This window comes from Phacochoerus africanus, chromosome 1 (assembly GCF_016906955.1).
Source record: "Phacochoerus africanus isolate WHEZ1 chromosome 1, ROS_Pafr_v1, whole genome shotgun sequence".
Lineage (NCBI taxonomy): Eukaryota > Metazoa > Chordata > Mammalia > Artiodactyla > Suidae > Phacochoerus > Phacochoerus africanus.
The window spans coordinates 3,662,260-3,690,033 of record NC_062544.1 but is presented as its reverse complement, the minus strand read 5'-3'; the positions used below and the strand labels follow the sequence as shown (position 1 = coordinate 3,690,033).

The 27,774-nt window shown below is 48.9% G+C and overlaps 1 protein-coding gene across 2 annotated transcripts in view; it reads right to left on the bottom strand.

Annotated features, from left to right (window-relative positions):
• Positions 1-24,379, bottom strand: part of ICE1 (interactor of little elongation complex ELL subunit 1) — a 59,298-nt gene extending 34,919 nt beyond the window's left edge. For both annotated transcript variants that reach the window (XR_007133140.1, XM_047766885.1), the window contains exons 1-9: positions 24,093-24,379; positions 9,993-10,051; positions 9,352-9,386; positions 6,917-6,935; positions 6,064-6,175; positions 4,053-4,129; positions 3,066-3,103; positions 543-625; positions 283-322 (exon numbers count right to left, since the gene is read on the bottom strand). Coding sequence is in view for 1 of the 2 variants with exons in the window: in XM_047766885.1 (XP_047622841.1) it covers positions 283-322; positions 543-625; positions 3,066-3,103; positions 4,053-4,129; positions 6,064-6,175; positions 6,917-6,935; positions 9,352-9,386; positions 9,993-10,051; positions 24,093-24,176 (547 nt within the window). In the remaining variant the exon portion in view is untranslated. The remainder of the gene's footprint in view (positions 1-282; positions 323-542; positions 626-3,065; positions 3,104-4,052; positions 4,130-6,063; positions 6,176-6,916; positions 6,936-9,351; positions 9,387-9,992; positions 10,052-24,092) is intronic.
• Positions 24,380-27,774: the final 3,395 nt, after the last annotated feature.

Genomic DNA, 27,774 nt, shown 5'->3' with positions numbered 1-27,774 from the left:
TTTTTTTGTCTTTTTAGGTATGCCCCCATGGCATATGGAGGTTCCCAGGCTAGGAGTCTAATCAGAGCTGTAGCCACCGGCCTACACCACAGCCACAGCAAGGCCAGATCCGAGCCGTGTCTGAGATCTACACTATAGCTCACGGCAATGCTGGATCCTTAACCCACTGAGCAGGGGCAGGGATTGAACCCACAACCTCATGGTTCCTAGTCGGATTGGTTAACCACTGAGCCACGACGGGAACTCCAAAACAGAATATTTAAGTATTAACTGAATACTCACCCTTTTCATTTTTTTGTTTAGAAAATTCATCAAGTCTTTCCTGTGAAAACAAAACATGAGCACCATTTTCAGTGGATAAAGCAGGGCAGCTGGTCCAGATGGATCGTCTGGGGGGCGACCCGGGGACACAGCTGACCGTGCTCGTCTGGGGCCTCACGGCTGACTGGGCTGTGAACACGCGTGTGCACCCCGGCCCACAGAGGACACGGAGGAGCCCTGGCGCCGGGACCACGCACGTGTGCACCACCGCCACCTGTTACCTGCGTCTTCTTAAACTCCTTCTCAAGAATCTTCTTTTCATTCCGAAGTTGCTTGAAGTCCTGAGTTTGCTTGACAGCAGCCTCTTCATTTCAACAGTACCGTGAAGAGAGAACAATGATTTACTGAGAGTGTAACTGCGGCCAGGGAAACACTCAGGATAAAGAATCCACTAAGCGCTTTCCTCCTTTCTTAACATCCGAAACGCATTTTGTGACATGTTGCTGTTGTGTCATTACTCTGTCGGAGTCAGGGATAAAAGCAGGGATGCTCTTTGCCTAAACGATTCTCTATAAAACCAAAGAACTGGCACAGGCCCTCAGAACCCTGTCCAATCCCCACACAAGCCAACCCAGACCCTTTAGGCAGGAAGATACCCAATGCACAAGGCCTTCCTTCCCTTGTTCTGCAACAACCCGCAACGTTCACGTTTCAAGATAAAACCTTAAAGTGTGGTTTTATCTCACACACAGTTCTGCATCAGGCGGGGTGGGGGGTCTTCTCAGCGCTGTGCTGTTACTCCTTCTGGCCTGGCCTCGCTCTTCCTCAAGCCAACTATCCTAAGGCCCTAGATCTTTCCTACAGATGTACTTTTGTTTTGTGGGGGGGGGCATTTTAGGGCCACAACCGAAGCATATGGCGGTTCCCAGGCTAGGGATCAGAGCTATAGCTGTTGGCGTACACCACAGCAACAGCAACACAGGATCCAAGCCGCATTTGCAACCTACACCACAGCTCACAGCAATGCCGGATCATTAACACACTGAGCAAGGCCAGGGATCGAACCTGCAACCTCTTGGTTCCCAGCCAGATTCGTTTCTACTGCGCTAAGACAGGAACTCCCAGATCTACTTTTAAGGCATCTTTATCGCTCTTCTGTGGACCTAGGGCAAATTCTTAACTCAAATTTTTGCATCTGAAGCACTGAATACTTCAAATATTACTATTAAGAATTCATTTGAGGAGTTCCTGGGGGAGTTCCCGTCATGGCACAGTGGTTAATGAATCTGACTAGGAACCATGAGGTTGCAGGTTTGATCCCTGGCCTTGCTCAGTGGGTTAAGGATCAGGCGTTGCCGTGAGCTGTGGTGTAGGTTGCAGATGCGGCTCGGATCCTGAGTTGCCATGGCTCTGGCGTAGGCTGGCAGCAACAGCTCCGATTAGATCCCTAGCCTGGGAACATCCGTATGCCACAGGTGTGGCCCTAAAAGGACAAAAGGCTTAAAAAAAAAAAAAAAAAAGAGTTCATTTGCATATGTTCATACACAACTGCTGGGAAGCGTGAGAGCCGACAACCACGCCAGCGACCGTCCTGCTCGGGGTCCTCTAACAGAGCTGAGGACCTCCTCCCCTGACTGTTACGACCTGTCACTCGCTACAAAAATATTTTTGTCACATGGAAAATACACTTTTGCTTCAAAGGAAGTCTGTTGTAAAAGCATCACATGGTCTCAGAGGCTTTTTAGAGCCTTTAAGAAACTTTCTCAAACAGAAATGCACTTCCACACACACGTGGGAGAAGGCGATGCTTAGGAAGAGCCAGGAGGTGTGCCTGCTGCCACATACCCCATGTTTGTGCAACACTCAAATCACAGGAAAAGCCATACGCTAAATATTTAGAGCTTAAGCCAAAAACTGGGCTTCATCTAGGCAAGTTAATGACTGGAAATATATTCAGCGGCTTCTATTTCAGTTCTGGCTTCATGCTTGAAATGAAAACAAACACCTTCTGCAGCAGGAGCCACGGGTGCTGACCGAGTGAGCGGCAGGGCGGGAGGAGGGCTAAGGGGCTGCCTGGTCCACGCCGGAGGGAAAGGAGGGCGGGAACCAGGCAGGAGTCTCGCAGGGCCCCACGCGTCTCTACGGGGGGATGTATTTCCACGTCACAACCACCCAAAAAGGGGGAGAGAGAGGAAAAGACCTTGACTCCAGTCCCTGCCAAGGGCCTTGGGCTGCTGCAGGAGGCCGGAGCAGACCCCCCGCCCGCCCGCACGCATGCACGCAGCCTGCTCGGGGTAGACCAGAAGGCCCTGACCAAACACTGGGGGGAGGGGGCGGGGTGCGGGGACCCAGCAGCAGTCCCCAGGGCAGGGAACCGCATGGAAATCGCTCCATGCGGGTATCACAACCATCCCAATACAGCAGGTTGGTGAGGACTAAAAGGAGCAACCTTTCAGCTAATCATTCACTTCATTAGAAAAACGAGAAGGCCCCGTGAGATGCAACTTTCAAAATGAAGTCCCTTTCTCAGCTGCTGCTTTTGACAGTGAAGGTATGAGGGCTGCTCGTACTCTGAGTGAACATCTCAGGGGTTTGCCACAGTCCACTTCCCGGATACGATCCAGGAATGGAGAAGGAATACAGTGTTGGAACCTCATCCTGACGTCCCCTTAACGCCCTGGGAGGCGCCGGCACAAACCAGCACTCGCTCAACTGCTTGCCCAAGTACTACAAGCCTGGCCAGTTACCAATCACCAAACAGAAACAATGACTTCCACCGGCTCGATAACAAGAATGTCAATTACCTTCCAGCTTCTTCACCTTGGCTTCTAGTTTCTTCTTCCTGACAATATAATTTTATCCATTAAAATGGTTAAAAAAAGTATTAGTGGAAAAAATACATGACAACTTTGTAATTTATGGCCTATGTTTGTTTAAAATTACTGAAATTTATATAACAAAGAAGTTGTCAGTCAACAAGTATCACACATCAACTACTGAAATTATCAGCAACTGCTCTGAAGGAAGACCTCAGAAAGAAGAGTTCAGTGTGAAACATGTGTAAAATGGGTTATAACATCTGTATTTTTCCAACATGCCATGCCTGGAACGTCCCCGGACCACCATGGCCTCATCTTTGAGCCAAGCTGATGTGTTCAGACGGCCAAGGTCGCCTGGGGTCCGTCTAGCACCTGGCTGGGAGGGGTTGCTTTTGGGAGCGTGTGCGGCGGGACTGCCCGCACCAGCATCTCACAGGAGAAGCGGCTAGAAAGTGCCCTTGTTTGAGGACAGACTTCCGAGTCAGAGAAGGCAAGAACCCCTCGGAGACAGCCTCCACGTTCCTGGACATGGCGTCCACACTCAACTGCTGTTTGTGCAGCTAAGTTTGGTGCATGACGGGATTATAGCAGTAAACAGGAGCAGACACCCATTCTGGATGCTATCTGACAGAGGGCTGCGACCAAGAAAGGAGACGGTAGCCACGTTTTCTCTACGAAACAGAATTCAGATACACATGCATGCACACATCCGGACAGAAAAACTCTCGTGGAGTGCTTTCGCGGGCCGGCCTTTAACATCTGATGGTTTCTTTAACCCCATTAATCCTTCAGTGTAGATATGATTTCCATTTTACAGATTTGGAAACCAAGGTTGGGAGGCTAGTTCAAGATCACCCAGTTAATCATGGCCAACAGAGCCAAAGACAGAGAAAAGAGAAACACTACTGAGTTAAGCATCGGCCATTTTCAAAGATGAAACCCTAGGTCCAGAGTAATTTTCAAAATACATACTGCGCATCGGTTTTCAAGCACTCTTCCTTCACACGAGCGTATTCCTGGTGGGTATCCTGATACAACTTCAGAGAACTCTAAAAAAGAAGTAAATACATTACCAACTTCAAAGTCCCTGACCATCAGTGGTAACTGCTTGCGAACTTACTAAGCTGAATTACTATCACTGAACAGTATATAGTTAACCAAATGAATAAGTCTGATTAGGCAAGAAAACAACTTATACGTCATTGAACATTTTTTTTTTTTGGTCCTTTTTTTTTAGGGCCGCACCTTTGGCATATGGAAACTCCCAGGCTAGAGGTCGAATCGGAGCTGTAGCTGCCGGCCTACACCACAGCTCACGGCAACGCCAGCTGTGAGCCGTGAGCTTAACTCATTAAGCGAGGCCAGGGATCGAACCCACAACCTCATGGTTCCTAGTCGGATTCATTTCCACTGTGCCATGATGGGAACTCCTCATTGAACATTTTAACCAGATATAACCAGATTCTTAGCAGAGGTGACAGGATTAACAGTCTAATCAAACAATAAAACTTGAAATATACTACTTTTAAGGTAACCCCACATCTTCAGAATATTGAATAGCTAATATTTGTCTCAACAAAACCTAAAGAAATGTGAGAGCTTAATAAACATAAGCTATTATTACTACCATGCAAAAATACAAGACAAATCAATATACTTGATGACGACTGGGAAAGCTATGCTAGCACTAATCAATACGCGTACCCCACGGGCACTGCAGAATGGGAAAGAGACGCAGAGACACGTGTGACGTAGCATAACGTGTACATGACAGTTTTCCCGTCGCTCCGAGAGACAGGCTTTACCCCTTTTTTACAGATGAGGGGTCTGAGGGTCCAGAAGGACCCTGTGTTCTCTGAGAGCCTCGGTGAAGGAGTGACTGTCTGGGTGTATTACTTAGGTCTGACTCCTCCTGCTTCCTCCCAGGCACGGCTGATGACATGACTCTGCAATCGGAGGCAGACACAATTCACTCCTGTGACGGATTCTGTTTAACTTTCACTGCACAGTCAAATATATTGCTTTATGGAAATAGGAAAACCAACCACTGCTCAAGTAGGTAAACCCCAGAGCAGTGCAGAGTAGGAACACCATCAAGTCAAGAAGCCAGGAATCGTTCCAGTTTGGCTACGACTTTGTCTCAAGCAAACCACCTCGCTGTACTGGCTGCAGATTTTTTTTTTTTTTTTTAATCCGTAAAAGCCACGAATTCTCTTCTAAGGCTCCAATAAAGAGTAAACCAAAACTTACAATAAAAAATAAGTTTACAGGAGTTCCCGTCGTGGCGCAGTGGTTAACGAATCCGACTAGGAACCAGGAGGTTGCGGGTTCAGTCCCTGCCCTTGCTCAGTGGGTTAACGATCCGGCGTTGCCGTGAGCTGTGGTGTAGGTTGCAGACGTGGCTCGGATCCCGCGTTGCTGTGGCTCTGGCGTAGGCCGGTGGCTACAGCTCCGATTCAACCCCTAGCCTGGGAACCTCTATATGCCGCGGGAGCGGCCCAAGAAATAGCAACAACAACAACAACAAAAGACCAAAAAAAAAAAAAAAAAGTTTACAGCATTTAAAATAAATTCTTTTACTGTGACTGTGTGATTTGATTTTGAAATGAAGAATATTACTGCTCTAATTTTAAAAAGTTAGAACCTTTACATGTTATTTTACACTTAAAGCAGTAAAAATGTGATACGCAGTTAATGCAGGACACACAGAATCACCAAAATTCACAGCTAAAAGGTTCCTCTACCGAACCTCTCAAAAAGTATAAGCAGGTAATACAGCACTACAGAGCTAATAACTACTGTTAAGGACCAAACCAGAAAACAACAGCTAGTTCAGTGTTTTCTAAGTACAGTCAGCCACTCAGTCTTGATTACCATTTACTTCCTTCGTTACGACCTAAAATGCGCCTTATCCCAATCACATTAAGTGAGCAGATCTTAATTTACTGAAGATAAACCTTTGCAGGAAAATTACTGTAGGTACCTTTTTCTCTTCCAGCTCTGCTTTTAAAGACCCCAGTTCTTCCTGACACTTCTGCAGAGGAGAAATTTTTTGAAGCATCTGTTCCACTTGGTGATGGAGAGTACTGTTCTCTCTAAAAATGGACAAGGCCTCAGTGTTATTATGCAAAAGTACCTACAGTGAATTATCAAATACATCTGCTGATGAGTTTCAATGTTATTTCTAACTAAAAGAACAAACAAAAGAACCTCTCTTTTTAAGGCATTCTCTTTACTTAAAACACCCAAATGATGTACATGAAGCTTATTTCTTCGGCATTATAGTCTATTTCTAACAAAAGCACATCGACAAGCCACAAGAGGTTCTCGGCCTACTGGAGAATACAATACCTGGACAATCTGCCAGGTACTTTGGCTCTTCCAGGACTGAACTCACCACGGATTCAAATGAAATGACAGGCAATTTTGTGATTCAGTTAATAATCACCTTTTGCCTTCTTCTCGTTGATAAATGAAGTCAGAGAATAAGCCAGTACTAAATTCCAAGTAAGACTATTTTAAATTGTTTAAAACACACACAATAAACAACCACCTTAAATTGTCGAATCCACAGAGACAACGATAATTGACAGGCATAAGCTTCATCTCAATGGCCACAGAGTTCCTGAGAAGGCAACACTAGGCTGCAATTTAAGACCTTAGTAAGAATTTCATTTGGACAATTTAGCAGTAAGGAGAAAAGGAACCTTCTTTATTATAAGCGCCAAAGGACAGTATACATGATGGGTCATTCTACGTGGCACTTTGTTGAATCGGTGTAAAAACCTAGTCTGATAAATGTCTACCCCAAGTCGATAGGAAAATAGGTAGCTTACCTTCTTGCAAATTGCAGCTGTGAAGCTTGTTAAAGAAAACTCTGACAATTTCATCTACCGGCGCTTGTCTGAAAATAAGTCACTTCAAAACTGTCTGTAATAATTTGTGTTCACTGCACATACAGGAAAGATCAGAATTTCTAAGAAACAACATTCGACACTCCATCTAAAACAGTGATCGAGCTTTTTACTGAGTTACTCCTGTTTATTTTAGCATGAACCACAAGTCAAAATACCGACCTCTCTGAATTAAAAGATTCCTGCTTGAATGCATGATTACTATTAAATTCCAAGACTAAAGACAAAGCAATATGTAACTAATGGAAACTACCTCGAATCCTGTATATATCAGAACACCCAATGATCCTGTCCTTTTCTCAGAGTCCGGAGCATAAATTCGAGCAAACGAGAGTTAGGTACTTACTAAAACCACACACACACACACACACAAAATGAGCAATGAGAGAAGAAATACAGGGAGAAGAGAAAATCTAGAAAAACTTTCACTTTTACAGTCTACACAATTTGACAACTTCATTTCCCATCAGTAAAATGTTCTAAGACATTTCAAAAAGAAATCATTCCTTTAAGCTTTATCTCCTATAAAATCCTACTCTTACATCACCATACAGAGACGTCATCTGTTGGCCACGAGACATCTGTACCCTCTCTACCAGAACGTAAACGTCTCAGGATTAAGGAGTATATTTTATTCATCCTAAATTACTGCAGTCTTTGCAAAAAAGAAAAGTTCAAAAAAAAAAAATCTGATGAAATAAAAATTCTCTCCGCCCTGTAGAAGGAGGAACTAATAAACAACAAAAGTCAGAATTACACAAAAGAGTAAGAAACCAGACTACATACGAAGCCATATTAAACCCGCAACACTGGCAGCTCAGGCTGTCGAGCAAACAAGCGCATACAGGCAAAGTGCAACAAATACACATTTACTGCAGCAAATGCCAAATGTGCGTGGGTGGGTTTTAATCTACATTTATCTGTAGTTGAGGCCGAAGCACATTACTGCACTGCAAAAGGAGAATTTAAGACTAATCCAAAAGTTCTATCAGTTTTTAATAAATTATCCTAATAATTTTGATTTTTAAAATTTTACAAATTTTAGAAATAAATCAGTAATTTCTCTGCTAGAATACCTCACAACGTTCACAACTTTTCCTCCTAAAAGGATACAATGAACATTTATTTTCCTAACAGAGGTATTAATTGCCTATTTCCTTCGTCACCTAATTAGAAGTGTTTATAAGAACTATTTCTGTACAGTTTTCAAAATCAAAGATCTTGCAATAACATACATTTATAGTTAAACAGAATGAGTGTTTCGATAAATAAAGCACAAGAGGAGATTTTCAGTGACCTATTTTCCCAAACATAAAAATTCAGGGAATTTCCTCGTGGCTCAGGCTCAGTGGGTTAAAGGTCCAGTGTCATCACTGCTACGGCTCTGGTTACAGCTGTGACACGAGTTCGATCCTTGGCCCGGGGAACTTCCGCAGGCTGTGGGTGCAGCCCCCCCCCCCCCCAATTTTTTTTTAATAAAAATTACAATTCAGATACTAAAAGTACATCTGAATGCTAGGGCTTAATTTTATTACTCTCATCACACAAATCAGACATGACGGTAGCAACACATACAAAGAACCAGCGAGGACATGTAAGTTTAGGGATGCCAGAAATAACAGGGAACAGGCGTCAGGCTACTGCCGAAGCTGAGGAGCAGTATCTGCTCCAATACTGAAGACGCAGCTGTGTGTGAGTGAGTCCCTAAAAACCTGTGTTTACTGTCCTGGGAAAGATTTAACTCAGGTGCGCGTTACAAGATGGGGAGCAACGACTGCAGTAGGGCCCGCCCCTGCCAAGAAAATCCGGGCCCACGACACTGCAGGTGCTCTGCGTGGCTACTGACCGAACGCGCCTGAGTGCCGAGAACTGCCTCGTGAGGAGAGATGACACTGCGATTTGGGGTACCTTCAGTAACTCTCTACTAGCCACAAAACTAACTAGCAAAAGTTAACTTTCCAACATTCCGGATATTTCTACACTGCACTTCTTACAGAAATCCCAAAATGTTCTCAGGACATCAGAGAATTCTCAGCTTTGCATTCTTCCTAATCCTGAAGAACATGGGTCACGGCCACAGTACATATGCAACAGACCTACTCTTTAAAAAGCTTGTGACACCCTACGAAAATCAAAACCAATGACAAAACCAAAACACATTTCATTCTGGAACAAGGAGACCAGCAGCCTTGATCTTCAAACCTGATCCCAGCAGACAGCTGCATGCTGGGCCTGTCAGAGGCGCTTCCTATTTTGAGCCTGTAAACACTGCTTTCCAAAGGATAACTCTGCAAATTCTCACTTTTTTTTTTTTTAAATACTCAAAAATTCAAAGGAAAAGCCAGTGGAAAGGATATCATCACATTTCTTCTGATACTCTGTTAACAAATTACTGTAACAAAGAAAAAGAATTATGTTACTTTTTCAATCTAGAAAATATACTATGTTAAAATCAAGTTTCAAAGTAGGCCAGGCAGCTTTTATCCTAGGTCTCTTGCAACAAATTTATGTTTACTGAATTAAACATATGTACACACACACCATCTACTGTCAAAGTCCTCAAAAGCACTGCACTGATACATGAGTTTTCAATTTAAAATTCCTTTCATCTAGGTATCTTCACCTAGAAATTCCTGAGATTTTTATACGATTATAAAAAACAATCTCACACTACGACCGTGAAATACTATGAGGAAACCTGATGTCCAGTCCTAAAGTGAAGAAGGCTTTACGGATAGAAAACTGCTTTTAGAAAATTTTTTTCAGTTTAGCAAAAATCATGTCCTAACCCCTGAGCCTTGTGAAGGCCTGAGTGCCAAGACTAGAGAGCTCCCACTGCAGACAGGGCCCCGAGGAGCTGCCTTCCAGCCCACCCCACACAGGCCCCAGACGAGCAGCCCCACTTCTACTCTCAGCCCCCCGGGTCTGATGCCACCACCTGCTCCAGCTCGTGTGTCAGGCTCCTGGAGTTGGGCCAAACACATGACAACATACTCACTCTGTATTAATAATTTTTTGCTTCAAGGTAATTAGTGCTTCGACATATTCGTTCAAATTCTGAAAGAAAAAAGGCCACAGTTAGTTATTTGCTTTTACAATATAACCTACTTTATATCTAATTTTTTCCTGTAACGTTTATCGTAAAATATAAACAGACCGTTCACTATATTAGGTAAACACAGAAATAAGTGTACCTGCTATTCACGCTGTGGGTAACCCTACACAAGTACTGTGTGACCTCGAGCCCGTGTTCTCTCTCAACATTTCTGCATCTGAATGGTGCCCTCTGAGAGCACGGAGGCTGTACAGATGCTCTGACCGGCGCTGGACTGCTTCCTCACAGGGAGAGCTCAATAAATATCCACTATTTTAGTTCACTGATTACCATCAACTATGAGTTTACCCTTCATTCCTCACTGTTTCTGAAGGGACTTAAGATCATCCAAAAATATGTGTACATTATAAAAAGTAGCAAAAACATAAAAACAACATGGGGGAGTGCCCGTCGTGGCACAGCGGAAACGAATCTCTGACGAGGAACCATGAGGTTGTGGGTTTGATCCCTGGCCTCGCTCGATGGGTGAAGGATTCGGCATTGCCGTGAGCTGTGGTGTAGGTCGCAGGTGGGGCTTGGATCTGGTGTTGCCGTGGCTGTGGTGTAGGTTGGCAGCTGTAGCTCCAATTAATTAGACCTCTAGCCTGGGAACCTCCATATGCCTTGGGTATGGCCCTAAAAAAAAGAAAATAAATAAATAAAAACACCAATAACATAATAAAAAATTATTAAAACAAACAACAACATGGGAAAGACAAACAGGAACACTAAAGTGGGGCCAAGATGAGTGGAAAAATCCATTTCACAAGGATGTACATAACACGCTTTACGAGGCCAATTACAAATCTGGTACCAAATTACTGCTGCCAACTTGACAGAAAAAAAAATGTTAGTTACACTGTCCAAAATGTTTCTAAGGGAGTTCCCGTCGTGGCTGAGTGGTTAATGAATCCCACTAGGAACCATGACGTTGCGGGTTCAATCCCTGGACTTGCTCAGTGGCTTAAGGATCCCATGTGGCTGTGGCTGTGGCTGTGGCTGTGGCGTAGGCCGGTGGCTACAGCTCCAATTCGACCCCTAGCCTGGGAACCTCCATATGCCGCAGGTGTGGCCCTAGAAAAAGCAAAAAGACAAAAAAAGAAAAAAAAAACACCCCCACACATTTCTAAGATTTAAAAATGAATAATTTTTTTCTTTTAAGTGACTTTTTCCTTTTAACATCTCCTTTTGACACTGATAAAAACTTCGAAAGTAAGAACATATTTTTCACTAACTATCCCCAAAATGTCTTTTTCTGGATAATCTGATTTGGAGAATGATACAAATATTTCCCTTCAGGGCAATCAATACGTGCAGTTTCTTTGCAGTCATACACGTAACATATTCATTAAAATGAAAAAATCTACACACTGAAATATAAGGTAAAAAATACGTGACCTTATAATCCCAACACCTATTACAAATCCCTCTTACTTGTTTTCTGTATCTATCTCCCTTCAGCACTGCTGCTGTGCATGTAAAGTCTGTCTGATGGACTCCGTCCAGCGATTCTCCGCTGCAGGTCAGCGAGGTCCTTCTCAGTCCTTACCAACAGCGGTGCGCTTCCTGCCTAACCCTCCGGAAGACACTGCCACTTTTCCTTAGGTTCAGGTCCAAATAGGCTACCTGCATTGGTGACAACTGAGAGCTCTGATCATCTTCGAGTCACGCTTTTCATTTAGAGTTCTTTATGAATGAGACTGAGAAGTCCTCCTTATTTCTTGTGGTCATTCATAATGCTTTTAGTAAGAGCCCCTTAGTATCACTTGTTCTTTGGTGAGGTGCACTTTTCTTACGAGCTCAAATACATGAGGGAGTGTAACATCTGGTCCAAATATTACGTGTGTGTGTGTGTTGTAAAGTGATCATGAAAATAGAGCTACATAGAAATACATAGGTTTTAAATATTCAAATAGTTGACTCTGTCCTTTTTGTTGGCTTCCCAATATAGCTATAAGGTTCCAACCCCACTTCAATGCTAAAACATAAGGAATCTCCCGTATGTTACTCTAGTACTTTTACGCCTTTCCCCCCACATTTCTATCTTTATTCTAGAATATATTGTGTATAGCAGAGACTCTGAACACTTTCAGTCAAAAGGGCAATGAATGTATTGTTCAATAGCTTTAATGTATTTGGCTTCCCACATTTTAAAAAAATCATGCATTATGTACAGAATCTACATACATGTTTCTAGCCGGAGGGTAAAGGATGCATTTGCCTTTACTCCCTCCCTAAAATCAACTACAACTAAAGTCAAGGGATTTCTTTTCCCCAAAGGCCAACTCATATGGATGAGAACAGGATAAAAGACAAATGGACATAGAAAGCAGGTTTCAGGATACTGTTTTAGCAGACCCACTGGGGTGGGGGTGGAAGGTGAGGGGTTTCACTAAAAAGAGAACTGGTGGCAAGCTGGATGGCAAGCATCTAATCCTCAGACCCCCTGCTCTGCTCTGCCTCCAGGAAACTGCACCTCCCCCTTCCAGCAGAAGGAGGTTTGGTTTTGAAGAAACCTCTGCCTGGGATGCTGTGAACACTTGGAGCAGGTGGAAGGCACCAAAAACAGAGGGACCAGTCATACTGAGCACACTGTCCTGACACTGGGCCCCTGCTGCTCCCCATTAAGCTCCCAGACAGGGGCGGCCAATCTTGGGGGCCTGCAGGCAGGAGACTGGAAGCAGTTTCTCAGAGGAAATCTAACCACCCTGCAGGCAAGACCCAAAGGTACTGACGAGATATTCTTCAATCAGCAAGTGAGGCACCCAGACCTACCGCGATGAAGCTCAGGATCCAAAAGCCCCACCCCTCCTGCACCTCCAGTCTCTGTATTAATAGCCACCACTCTTAATATGAACAGACAACCAAAGGTTTTTAAACCTCAGAGAGAAACCTGTAACATGAAATAGAGACCAAAACAAAATAAGCCAAAGCAACTTAGAGTAAACAAAACCTGAGAAGAAAACTTTAAAAATACGAATACGATCTGAGATAAATGATGCTATATTCATGAAATACGAACAAGCAGCTATTTTTAAAAGGAATATTCAGCATTCTTAGAATTTTTTAAAAAAGCTTTTAAAAATTAAAAACACCCACCAGGATGGCTAAAAATCAAAACAACAGACAATAACAAGTGTTGGTGAAGATGCCAGGAAATTGGAACCCTCATTACATTGCTGGTAGAATATGAAATGAGCTGCTGTGGCAAACAATTTGACATGCCTCAAAATGTTAACCAGTTAATATACAATGCAGAAATTCCACTCCGAGGTATATACCCAAGGGAACTGAAAACATATGCCCATGTCAAATTTGTGCACTTTTATTTATAGCAGTATTTATTCACACTAGCCAAAAAAGTAGAAATAAACTAAAGGCCAACTGATGACTGGATAAATAAGATGTCCAACAGCCGTACAAAGTGATCAAATTGCAATGAACAGAAATGAATGGCACATGCTACAATGTGAATGAACCTTGAAAACACACGAAATGAAAGAAGCAGTTACAAAGGCTACACCCTGTATGATCCCGTCCACATGAACTGTCCATAAGAAGCAAGTCCAGAGAGACAAAAAGTAGATTAGTGAATGCCAGGGTCGTGGGTGCTGGGGAAGGGGAGTGACTTCTAATGCTTCTGGGGCTTCTTAGCAGTAGGTACAAGAGCAGGATAAACATGTTTTATATGTATGTATATAGTGGTGATCAGGTTGCATAATGGTGAATATACTAAAAACCACTGAACTGTATATATTAAAAGGATGGATTTTATAATAGGTGTATTATACTTAAGTAACTAAACTATAAATTAAAAACAGAAAAGCAAAATAAAAGTTAAAATATCTGATGATCAAGTTGAAAAAATAGGTCCTCCAAAATAAAGCAAAACAGACATGGGAGAGAATAAATAAAAATAAAAACAATCAGGGTCCCAGGCAAAAAGTCTCATATGCCCAACAAGAGTTCCAGAGAGAAGAATGGAAAAGATGGGGAGATAATTTTCAAAAATACCGATATTCAAGAAGAAAAGCCCAGAACTAAAGCCAGAAGTTTCCGAATTGAAAGGGCCCAGCACATGGATATACAGAGGATCCAAACCACGAAACATCAGCACAAAATTTCAGATCAGAGAAAAGGCAAAGATCCTATTGGAATCATGAGAGAAAAAAATCTAAACAAGTCAGACAAAGACCCTGGAATCAGAATGGCTTCAGACTTCAGCAAGAACCTAGAGACCTAGAAATCTACACCTAGAAAGCAAGCTTTCACGATTTGGGGGGAAAACGAATTCCAAGGTAAAATTCTGTTCAAGCTCCCAAGCAGTCGTGATGGTTAAAACAGACACCCCCGCAAACTCACTTGCTCAGGGAGGTGCTGAAGGAGGTGCACGCGCTCCACCCAGCCCACGGAGTAAACGGCGAGGGGACTCGGTGGGGCACAACTCAGAGGTCAAGGGAAGCAGGAAGGTGGTTGCAGGCTGCACTAGAGCAGGACTAAAGGCTCAGGAGGGAGCTTTCCTTTAAGGACAGAGGGACAGAATATCTGGCAGAACGAAAGCATTAAGATGCTATTTCCAGGAGTTCCCATTGTGGTGCAATGGAAACAATCTGACTAGGAACCATAAGGAAGCGGTTCCATCCCTGGCCTCGCTCAGTGGGTTAAGGATCTGGCACTGCCGTGAGCTGTGGTGTAGGTCACGGAGTCGGCTCGGATCTGGCACCGCTGTGTCTGTGGTGTAGACCAGTAGCTACAGCTCTGATTAGATCCCTAGCCTGGGAACCTCCATATGCCATGGGTGGCGGCCCTAAAAGGCAAGGGGAAAAAAAAAAAAAAAGCTATTTCTCCCTAAGCAGCAGAGAACTGCAAATGAATATAGTTTCGCTTTGCATTTACATGAATTATTTTTGTTTTGTTTTCATGAAGCTTATTTCTAAATTTATTTTATCAAAGTATAGCTGATTTACAATATTGCTAAGTGGATTATTTTTAAAATAACCTCTTTTCTTCCTTTGCTTTCTTGAGTTCTGTGCTAGTCAATCTCCTCTTCCCAGCCAGCCTTGCTGCCAGAGACCATTCCCTAACACTCAGTACCGTGTCAGAGACATTCCAGAGACCTCAGGCTTTAGAGTTGGACACAGGATTCAAATTCCTGTTCCACGACTTTCTGGGAGGGTGCCTTGGGCAAAGTGACTTTATCTATCCCTGCTTCAGTGCTACTGCCACTCTGACAGATAAGAAGACTCAAATTTTTTTTTTTTGGGGGGGGTTACATGACCAGTTTACTATCAGGATTAAATAGAATGAGCCATATAAATTACTTAACTTGTCTCTGACATAGAGTAAATACTCATTAACAATTTCAACATGAACACACCGAACTAAAGATATGATCATTAATCAGGGACAAGAGAGTATACAGGAAAGGAAAAATCATAATTTATCCCAGAGTTTGGCTCAATAACATATAGTCATGATAATAACTCTGAATCGTGACTTAATGGAAATCATAACTACACTGAGAGAAGGTTTTTTCTTTTTTTTTTGGAGGAGGGGGATACTCAGGTCTGCTGGGGGGCAGGGCAGAACACTCAAGCCTCACCTTCCAAAATCCGAAATCAAACAACACGCCTAAAACTGAAAAACACCTAGTGACACACATCTACCACATAACAATATGAAGCCCAGAGTGCAAAAGTGGTGTCGTTTTTTTTTTCTTTCTTTCTTTTTTTTTTGACTTTTTTGGGCCGCACCCTCGGCATATGGAGGTTCCCAGGCTAGGGGTCGAATGAGAGTTACAGCTGCCAGCCTACACCATAGCCACAGCAACGCCAGATCCAAGCCACATCTGTGACCTACACCACAGCTCACTGCCGCACGGGGTCCTCAACCCATTGAGCGAGGCCAGGGATTGCACCTGAGTCCTCATGGATACTAGCCAGAGGCATTTCCACTGAGCCACAACAGAAACTGCCCCAAGGTGACGCCTCTTGAGAGGGGGGGGCGGGGGACAGGTTGGCTGGGGGCTTACCATGTCCTGCATCTCTAGCTGTCTCTGCAAACTATGCTCATGAGTAACTCTGACTCAAAAACCTAACATCACGAAACAGAGCACCACACAGGAGAATAAACCACGAACTAGGCGAGGACGTTTGCTCGGTCTCCCACAGCATTCCGGTCCCTGGCCTTTCTCCTTCAGCCTGGCTGCTGAGTTTGGGCAACTGCTGCAGTACCCTAATAAAACATGCCCCCAAAGTTTCCCTCCAATCTGACCCAAGGTCACCTGTGACGGCTCTAAGTTAGTCTCTGACTGATGAGCGTCACAACTGTGACCGCTGAGCGGACTGGACTGGGTCCCGACGGGGCCTCACGTCCATTGCCGGTGCACACCCTGTGCTCTCCCCACTACTGTCCAGGCTCCAGGGAAGGGCAGGGGTCAGGGTGCTGCTCCTCCTCTCCTGGGTCTGGTCCCCTCCTTCTGGAACTTCCACTGGAAGGTCTCCTGGGGGCGCAGACCCACTCCCACTTCTCCCTTCTCTGCTGCCCTCACTCCCACCTTGTTAGTCTCGGAGTCAAGCTCCAGCGCCCCACACTCCCGTGTTCACTAGCACTCCCCCCCCCCCCGCCCCTAGCAGCGCACCTGCTGTCGCTCACACCGGCTCCCCGTCAGGGCCCCATCCCCATGCACACTGTCAACTTCATCCCCACCGCAGCCTCGTGAAGTCGCTTGAGGAAAGAAGACGCCCTCTCCGCTTGCCCTCCCTTCCACGCCCTGCCCGGGAAGTGGACCGACACAGGGGCTGAGCACACAGGGCCGGAGGGTGGCGGGATGCCCTGGCGGGGACCCACCACAGGCCTGGGGGCTGAGGGGGACGGAGGAGACGGCAGGGGAGGAACGGGTTATTACTAAACAGGTGAGTACCACACGGAGATACCAAACAAAGAAGGAAACACACAGATGACAACGGGATAAGGACAATGCCAGAGTCAACCTCAAATTGCCAGTATCTGGGGCTGGAAGATTCTTAGCTGCAGGATGGGCCTTTGCACTGAGATGCCTGCCAGCATCCCTGGCCTCTGCTCACTAGGGGCCAGAGCGTGCCCCTCCCCAAGGTGGGTACAGACTAGAGTTCCCCAGGCAGGCCTGAGACTGCAGTCCTTACAAAGGCCTGCTGGCAAGGTGGGCCCCTGGCTGGCATCCAGGCACTTGGGTTTCTAGAGTGTCCCCCCATCCCCTGAACTGACAAGGGCAGCGCCTTGAGGCTCAGCTGTGGGATGTGGTTTATGCTGGCACCTGCGCTCCTTCTCGGCATCTGGAATTCTGGTGCCTGCTAGGCAGGGGGTGCCCACGTGACCGGCCCCCTCCCCCCCAGTCTCTAATGAGCAGCTCTGGCGGACGACACGGCCCACGGGTCACAATGCCCCGCAGGAGGGACTCGCAGGGCGCGTGGCTCACCTGGTTTCCTCAAGACCTCACCTGCGCCTCCTTTCACTACAGTGAGCACCCCGGGAGCCGTCCCCCGGGAAGCCCCCAACCCGGGTGCGGTCCTGGGGGACCTCGGCTGTGCAACCACCACGAAGCTGTCCGGAGCCGGCCCAGTGTTCCGCAGAGAACACAAGGCTGGCCTCGAGCTTTCCTGAGCACGAGAGACAACGACAGACGAGAGGGAGGAGGCTGCCGAGGCATGACGGGGACACACGACACAGCTTCCTAACAGGACCTTGGGCCAGAAAGGCAAAGAAAGGCTCTGCCGGGCCTAACGGAGCCCGTGGGATGGGCCTCCGGGCCCCGCGTCTCACCCGGACTCAGAGACCTGTGGTTCTGCTGAAGCGCCCAGATCTGGGGAAGTGCACTCTGGAGCCCAGAGGGGAGAGAAAGTGTGCGAGCACACGCGTGTGAGTGTGCACATGTGTGAGTGTGCGTGCACGAGCATACCCATGGGGAAATGAGCGCAGACATCTCAACTCGTGGACGGGGTGAAAAGAGCAGCAGAGTTCTCTGCTCTGTTCTGGCAACCTTCCTGTAAATTCTGAACAATTTCAAAATAAATGACCTTGAAAAGCAGACCAATCACTTCAACCGCTTTGCTGGGGGCGGTCCGGCCAAGGGCCCGCTTGAACCCTCTCTCATGAGCGATACCTCCTCCTCTGCTTGCCAACCTTTTCTCAACTGCTCCTGTTTTCAGATTAGAGGCTCGGCGTTCCCATGTGGCTCAGCGGGTTAGGAACCCAACATTGCTTCTGTGAGGATGCGGGTTCAATCCCTGGCCCCGCTCAGTTGGGTTAAGGATCCAGCGTTGCCTAAGCTGCGGTGTAGGTCGCAGATGTGGCTCAGATCCAGTGTTGCTGTGGCTGTAGCATAGGGCCCAGCTGCAGCTCTGATTGACCCCGGGGCCCAGGAACGTCCATATGTAGCGGGTGCAGCTGTAAAAAGGAAAAAAAAAAAAAAAATTAGCCTCGGGCGCTCTCCATCAGAGCTGAGTGTGTCTCCGGAGTGGAGAGACAGGACTCTGTGGGACCCCCTCTGAAACAGTGTACACCGAACAAGGCGGGAAGGTGGGATGCCCGCCAGGACAAGCTGAGTGGCCCCGGTCCCTGGGAAGGCAGGCTCCAGTCGCTCCTCGTCCTGCCCTCTGACTCTGCTTAGTCCTTTCTCCTTCTGAGTCTCGGCACGTGCCGTCCCCCGTCCACCACGCTCTCCCTCCATCCTCCCCTTGTATTTAGTCACCGCGCATCCTTCAGACCTAGACTCATTTCCTCTGGGAAGCTTCCAGCTGTCCCTCTTCGGTGCTCCCAGGCACCCTGAATGTCCCCCAGAGCACAGCGGACCCTTGAGCAACAAGCGTTTGAACCGTGCAGATCCGCTTTTCCCCAGTAGGCATGTGTGACTTATTACACGTACGCTGTGGTTGCCTTTTCACTCATCAACCACAACACAGGCTCCCCGCCTCTTCGCTTCATGGTTGTGATCCAACGCATGCCGCAGCACCACAGTCACAGCGATGCTCGAAAAATGTTCAGTACAGGAGTGAATTACAGCCTTGTGAGCCTTCCTTACAACCATTTACAAATGGACACGTCTAGAAACACGTATGTTTCAAGTTTCAAATAATGAAGTTCACACCATTGGCAATCGTCAATGGGAATCCAGTGCAAGTTTGTATCAGTTGGTTCAAACCTGCTCCGAGGAGAGCCAGACACCATTTAGTTTGAATCTATTCTAGTTACATGAGCTAACCAGTTTAACCATGCGCTTCAAACGCTCATCAGGATTCCCCAGAGTTCGACGATTTTGCTCTGCAGCGACTAAACTGTGAAAGAGGGGACGGCCAGCACAAAGGGCCTCTGCCAGCGGAACTGCACGCCCCTCAACTTCAGACCTAACCGTACAAAGAATCACCCGATCGAGGGTCCACACTGGCTTAGGACTCCCGAAGTGCAGCAGTGCAAGCACACGCTGGGCTCCAGGTCAGTGCTAAGCCACTGGAACCAACAAGGACGAGAAAACAGATGAGGTCATGAGGGAGCTGACCAGAACCCAGCTCCGCAAAGGCCGTGCCCGAGCCCCTAGTGCGGAGAATGAGGCTGGGAGGAGTGAGGTGGGAAGAAGACTCTCCGTGCACACAAAGCACCATCCTGCGGGGGACAGAGACGGTCAGCCCCCCACGGAGGCTCTGAAGGAAGCCACAGCATGGACCACAGTGCTCCCGGAGACACGACACTCGCAGCAAACTGCGTGCTGAAGCTGCAGGCCAGGACGTCTTCTCCAAGTACAGAGCCTCCCGTGTCTCTCCGGCACAAGTTCAGCGGAAGTACGGACCCTGCCGTGACACCACGTCACCCTGCAGAACCTTCCTTCCTACAGGTGAGGGGTCAGGGACCTGGTAACGGGCGAATGCGACCACCTGTTCCCAGGGACAGGGCACCCTTTCCCACCCCGACTCCCTGCCTGCCGGCTGTTTGTGTCTCCGTTTCTCCCGGATCGCCTGACACGGCCCGCTGGCTTTCTTCCCGACCCTTCATGATGGCACTCGGTCTCGTGGATGGCCACAAAGGGTCACAAAGTTCCTTTTATTTATTTGTTTGTTTATTTATTTATTTTTGTCTTTTAGGGCTGTACTCGCGGCATATGGAGGTTCCCAGGCTAGGGGTCGAATCAGAGCTGTAGCCACTGGCCTGCGCCACAGCCACGCCAGATCCGAGCTGCATCTGCGACCTACACCACAGCTCACGGCAACACAGATCCTTAACCCACGGAGCGAGGCCAGGGATCGAACCTGCACCCTCATGGATGCTAGTTGGGTTCGCTAACCACTGAGGCACGACAGGAGCTCCACAAAGTTTCTTTTAAGTGACAGTCCTCCATTCTCCTACCCCCGCCCCTGCCTGAGGGAACCAGTGCCCCCGACCCTTCCCTGCTTCCCTAGAAGCACATTCTGGGACCCTGGTAGCAACTCTGTTCCTCAAACACGTCTGAGGAGCCCACGTTCCCAGCACCTCTGCTCTCTCGGGGCCACTCTCTCCTCCCTGCAGGCAGGTCGGCTTTAAACCTCTGCGCCTTCTCCAGACCTGTGGTCTCTGCCCTCTCGGCAGCTTCTCATACTCAGAGCCTCTTTTCCCTCTATTAGCAGCCACACTTTCAGCATCACTGGCATGCGTCAGGGAGATCATTTACCTCCTCCATCCAGGCTGCACGCCACCGCCTGCTGTTCTTACTACGAGCACTTGGGTAGGAGCTATGCAAAACCCTCCCCTGCTCCACAATGTGAGTGGAAATAAGCACAAAATTCCAAGGTGGTTACCGTCCAAGGTTCTGCATCATCTGCCTTACTCTGCAATATTGAAAACGTGCTCCAGAGGCTCAATTCACAACCACCCTCTTCCCCTACAAAGGCGTTCCAGACAACAGAAAACCCAGATGCAATGGGGCGTTGCGGTCTAGGAAAGAGGCCTGCAAAGCAAGGCCCTTGGCCTGTTTCTGCAAATGAGGGTTCCACGGCCGTAACCACGCCCACTCCCTCGGTACTCTCTGCGGCCGTCTTTACCCTACACAGGCAGAGCTGAGCATCAGCGAAAAAGACCACACCACCTACATATCCATGATCTGGCTCCTTACAGAAGAGCCGGCAGAGCCCTAGTCTTAGAGACTAAACAGGCTGAATCCTACTGCTGTTCTGAGAACCAGCAGTGGGAATGTGGCAAGGGGGGTGGAGAGGTTCGCAGGACACTGCAATAACCTCAGGGCCAGAGAGTACAGCGGTTCAACAGAGATGGAAACAGTGGGGATGGTGAGAAACAGACAACGAAGATGGAGCCTAGAGAATCGGCTGGTGGACTGGATGCAGGTTGGGGGAGAAAAGCGAGGAGCCAAGGCTGACGTCTAGTTTCTGGCCTAAGCAGCCGGGGTGCGCAGCTGCTGCTCTGAACGCGGATGGGGACGGAAGGAAAGTCAGACCCACAACTGGACAGCGTCACTTACGCCACTCGTTCCCCTGCACGAAAGCCTCCCTCCTCTCAGAGTCAAAGCCCCAAATCCTTACAACGGTCTTCAAAGGCCCCCACAATCAAGCTCTCATCTTTTGGACTCTGTCAAACTCCCCGACTGCTGTAGGCCATGTGTGCCCCCTGTGCTGAGATACAATCGCCAATGTCACAGCTTTTTGGAGCTTGGGCTCCTGCTAGAGATGAGGTCATGAGGACAGAGCCCCTGTGGCTGGATCCAGTGCTCTTATAAAAAGGACCCAGGAGCTCCCTCCGCCTTCTGCCATGCGAGGTCACAGCAAAGGGAAAGCATGGCCAGGAACCTGGCCCTCAGCAGATACCAAACCTGCGGGTCTCCTGACCTTGGGTGTCCCAGACACCATAAGTGGGAGAAACACATCGCTTACAGGCCATCTGGTTTCCAGCTTTCAGTACAGCAGCCCCAAGCAGCTCAGGACACCAACCCGCACTCCAGCCCAGCAACAGTGGCCTCCTCGCTCTTCCCAAGGATGCCAGCCGAGCTCCTACATCAGTCAGGCCTCCACACGGATCTTTCTACTGTCTGCGATGCTTTTCTCCCAACCCCTAGCGCTTGTTCTGACCCCCGGCTCAAACCCAGCCTCTGTGTAGCCTCCGCGACTCCCTGCTTAGATTCCACCAGCCAGCGGCCCCTTCCTCACCCTCTCGTTCTCCCTCTTTCCTTTTCACCTTAACCCCAACACGTGTACCACCTCCTCGGGTAACCTGTTTAATCTGTCTCCCCCCCCACCTCTCACAATGGAAGCTCCAAAAGATGGAGAATATTTGCCAAATCGCTGCCGCCCCCCCCACTGCGACTGCTCTGCCTAAGACACAACAGGTGATCAATAAACACTTGCCGAGCGAATAAACTGGCCCAAAGAATAGACATAACTTACTGACAATTCAAGAGAACTTCACCCACATTTCTGGGTTTTGAGGGAGAAAAATAAAAGCACATTATAAATGTCTATGTGGGGCAGCTCAGCTGAGAAAACGACTTTACAACTGGAAATCCTCCGTTTCTTTCTTTCTTTCTTTTTTTTTTTTTTTGTCTTTTTGCCATTTCTTGGGCCACTCCCGTGGCATGTGGATGTTCCCAGGCTAGGGGTCGAATCGGAGCTGCAGCCACCGGCCTACGCCAGAGCCACAGCAACGCGGGAGCCGAGCCGCGTCTGAGCCACAGCTCATGGCAACGCCGGATCGTTAACCCACTGAGCAAGGGCAGGGATCCCGCAACCTCATGGTTCTTAGTCGGATTCGTTAACCACTGCGCCACGACGGGAACTCCAATCCTCTGTTTCTTAACTGACGATACCTGACTCTTTCTCCCTCCCCTGCTCTCAACCCTTAAAACGTCTGGGATCAGCTCATAGATAATGCAGTTCAAACAACAACAACAACAAGACACCCTCTAAGCTCCTCTTGAGGGCCCAGCTGGCCGGCACTCCTTTCTGGCCTCATCAGCACTCTCCCCTCTGCACTACGGGCACAGGCCAACCAGACCTCGTCCTGCTCCTCAAAGACACCGCGTTCCTCCTCGCCGCAGTAACGGCGCACCTTTAGCTGCTCTGCCTAGAACGCCCCTCTCATGCTCTTCCAACCTCCTTCTCGTCAATCAGATGTCCCACTGTCACCTCCTCAAAAACACCCTGTCGCTGCCCCAGCCGAGACAAGACCAACACTCCAACTCCTCCTCTGTTTCCTCCCAACACTTAAACCTTCTAAAGTCGCATCTGCACACATGCGTCGCACACTTGACAGCGGTGAAATGTCCCCACTGTGTCCCTAGTGCCTAGAACACAAGGTGGACTAGGTGATAATTTAATTACCGTGAACACCACGGTGGCTAGCTCCACTTTACCGTTAAGGGCATGGACAGCAACAAGACAGACTGGCGGCATCAGAGAGCTGGGTGAGTCGAGCTGGAAACCAGTACTTGGGAGTGTTCCCATTACCCTGCAAGACCCTGGGCCAGACACTTCCAACCCCTCTTCTGTCACCATAGGAAACAATCCATGCTACCGTTAGAAACATCGTGCAACTGCAAGCCCATAATGGGTGAATGACCCTCCTGGTCAACTCGCAGGCCTCATGAGAACGGGCCTCCCAACAAGAAATACTTAAGGAAAGGCCAGCACAATAAAAAAAAACCCTGCCCTCGGGGAAGTAACTTCCCTTGGCATTTCGACCATCACTCATCAACCTAAAAGTAGCCTTGGGGAACCCAGAGTGCTGGGTACCTTCCAGCACTCGCTCGCTCTCCCCGCCCCCCACCACTGCATTCCAATAAGTGAATTCTGGGTTCCAAGCCTAAACAACCCAAAGGAAATCGTCCCCAAAATAACTGCAGGAGAAGGGAAAGAAAAGAGGGAGGGAGGGAGCCTCCGCCTAGGAGTGGGAGCGGTGCGCAGAGGAGTAGCCCGCGCGGCCTGACCCCCAGCCCACCGCCCTGGACGGCCCGCCCAGACCCTCCGCGCCCTCGGCCTGGTGGAGACGCCGCACCTGCTGCAGGGAGGCGCAGCCCTGACAGCGCGAGAGGTCAGCCGCCGTCCCGGGCGCCGCCGAGTGGGTCTCGCCCGGCATCATGGTGTCGCCGCCGGACCCAGTGGGCCCGCGCGCCTCAGGGACCCGCGGCCCCGGCCCTGTCCTGCCTCTGCTGACGCCGCCGGGGCCGCCGCCTGCCGGGCCGCTTCCCGCCGGGTCCGGGCGGGTCCATCCGTGCACAGAGGTCCCCGTGGAGCCGGCGAAGGGCTCTCGGAGCCAGAGCCGCCCCGGGCACCAGAAAGAAACGCTACCCGGCGCGGCCCCCGAGCGCGACGCGGTCTAGTCAGGACCCGCCCCGCCCTGGCTCACCCCGCCCCTCGCCGCGGCGCGGGGCTGCCCGAGGCCCTGCCTGAGCAAAATGGGGCGCGGAGTCGAGCCGAAGCGGCAGGGAAGACATGCGGGGAGGAAGGGTCAAGGCAGAGGAGGGATTGGAGGGGGCTTTCTTCCACCGTTGAGGGTTGGCGTCGTTCACTGCCGACTTGCTGGGGGGCACACTTTCCATAGACACCTAAAACCTTCAACGAGGGGGAGGTGCCCTGAGGATGACGTCACCCCAGGCGCCCGCGGTCCAGAAGGGCCCCGCACCCAGACCGGCCAGTCCGCGATATAAGGGCAGGGAACCGCGCTGGGCGCGTCTGGCCGGGTCCAGGTGGAGAGGCGAGGACTACAGTTCCCGACGCTCCGCGCGGCTGACGGACACCCGGCGGCGGTTCCTCCGGCCGCACTTGGTGCGCCTCGGTGCCTCGCCTTGGCCGTCGTCGCCAAAGACCCGTCCTTCCTCCGGGAGCGTCTTTCTTCCCGGCACCTACCCACGCCTGCCCGGTGCACTTGCCGTCCGACCCAGCGCCCCTCGGCCTCTTTCCAGACCCATCCCCGCGGTGTCCGTGAAGGCCTGTGGGCACCGCCACGCACCAAGTGCCAAGCACAGCGCCTGGCCGAGTCTTCGGCGACCCTGCCATCGGTCACTAGCCAGCCACTGCCGAGTCTTATTTTTAAAATATCTCTGGAAGGAAAAAAAAAGAGAAGAAATCCTCACCTGACCGCAATTTCTGGATACATTCAGTCCCTGCTCCTCTTGCTTGAACCCAACCTTTCCCCATCTCCTTTCCAGTATCCACCGCCACCAGAACCTCTGTTTAATAATCACAGCGGTTGCCGTTGGTACCTTGTCCGGAGGCCTCCCATGGTTTCCCGATTCCTGGTTAGAAAGTCCAGATTCTTAGCATTTAGTACCAGCAGTATATGTGCTAAGGAGCCGCCCGGACCTTACCAGCTCCTTCCTAAATCTACAGGGTGACAATGGCAAATAAAAACAGCTCGTCAAAGAGAGAAGCCTGGGTTCCTCTCCTGGTATCATAGCCCTGCCCTCGTTTATAAGGCGCGGTGGCTGCCGCTTGCAGTGAAGTGAACAAGTAGCCAGCAGACCGCTAGATTGTCCTTGACGCTTAAGACAGGCCTGTGCTTGTCTGGACAGGTGCTGTGGGCCATGCAAAAAACCGAGTAGAAATAAAAGCGTTAAAAGTGAAAGGAGAAGTGAGCAGAGGCACAGCAGGGAAGGGCTGTACCCAGGAGACCGATCACGTGACTCAGGAAGTGGCAAAGAGCCCCCTGAGGTCCTGATGACTTTCCATTTCTGGTTTCTGATTCCAGACGAATAGGTAGGTCTTAACAGTAACATCCTTGTTATTGAAGGTTTCCCAAATAACTTTTTCCCAGAAGACCTTAGCTGGGGAGGCACCAGCTTACCCTCCAGGTTATGCCCTCAGCACTGCCCACCTGCCCACACCACACTCTTAACCTTTCCTGGAACTGGGAACTCCCACAGCTGCTGTCCTGTCTTTGCACCCTGGCCAGCTCCACATGTTGTAATCTTCCTGTCCTCGGTCCCACGTTTTACCTCCTTTCTTTTTCAGGCTCCACCTGCAGCACATGGACGTTCCCAGGCTAGAGGTCGAATCAGAGCTGCAGCTGCCAGCCTATACCACAGTCACAGCAATGCAGGATTCTTAACCCACTGAGCAGGGCCAGGGATCAAACCCGAATCCTCATGGATCCTGGTGGGATTCTCAACCCATGAGCTACAGTGGGAACTCCTGGGAAGCTATTTGTTCCTTGAATATTCTTGTATTTTGCTCTATGAAGAGATATCTGTTCATCTGTTGCATTCACCCTTAAGGAAAATAAACTATGTTTTTTCTTTTAAGACTGAGAGATGTCTTATGGAGTAGTTTGCAGCTCTGGCAGTCCGCATTTCAGTGGATTAAGTTGTATTAGTTTCCACGTGTTGATGTAATGCTAACATAAGCCCACAAGATGTCTGTCTTTCCCTGTCTGTGTTTTAGACCCAAATGGGATTTCCACCCATGCTTATGGTGTATCAGCCCCTTCTTGTTGGAGCAGAAACGCCTCTTCTGGGGCATCCCGTGTGGACGTGTTTTGGAGGAACCACTTTGCCGTCTGCCTGTTCACGTCCACCATGCTTGGTGCCAAGCTACCTTTGTCCAAGTGTTTCTTTTCTTTTCTTTTTTTTTTTTTTTTGTCTTTTTAGGGCTGCACCCACAGCACATGGAGGTCCCCAGGCTAGGAGTCAAATCGGAGCTATAGCCACTGGCCTACACCACAGCCACGGCAGCACCAGATGCAAGCCTCTTCTGCAACCTACACCACAGCTCACGGCAATGCCGGATCCTTAACCCACTGAGCGAGACCAGGGATCGAACCCACAATCTCATGGTTTCTAGTCGGATTCATTTCCACTGTGCCATAACAGGAACTCCTGTCCGGGTGTTTCTCACCCTCCAAGGTTATGGTGGGGTTTTGATTCTTCCTTGGGGATGGACAGTGGGCCCTGTGCCTTTGCTTATGCCCCAGCCCTTAAGTCGGGAGGAGGCACATTGCTTCTTCCTGGAAGAGTGAATTTATCCAGAAACCTGACAAACCCATCTTTGTTGTCAAACAAGTGTAATTTGAATAAAATGCAAAAGCGATGTAATTATTAAAGGTACAGCACAATTTTATTTTTATTTATTTATGTATTTATTTATTTTTTGCCATTTCTTGGGCCGCTCCCACGGCACATGGAGGTTCCCAGGCTAGGGGTCGAATCGGAGCTGTAGCCACCGGCCTACGCCAGAGCCACAGCAATGCAGTATCTGAGCCGCGTCTGCAACCTACACCACAGCTCACGGCAACGCCAGATCCTCAACCCGCTGAGCAAGGGCAGGGATCGAACCCACAACCTCATGGTTCCTAGTCGCATTCGTTAACCACTGCGCCATGACGGGAACTCCTACAGCACAATTTTAAAGGACTCCCCCGGTTGCAGAAGCCCTCTCTGGGGGAGTATGGGTTGTTTTTGTGAATAACTAGCAGCTATATCTCCTTGTCACTTGAGACACTTCCCGAGGTTTCCTGGATTTGCTTCCTAAAAGTCCCTACCCTACAGACCCAGCTAGCTTCTGGCACCTTCCAGCACTAGGACTATGTACACAATTGGTGGAGCCCAGTGCAAGGTGAAAATGCCAGGCGCTCTGTTCAAAGCTTCTGAGGAACTTGAAGAGGCCACAGCAAACACCAAACAAGTGCAGGGCCCTTGTGAGCATGGGTCACTCTTGGACAGAACAGAGAGCACACTGAGGAA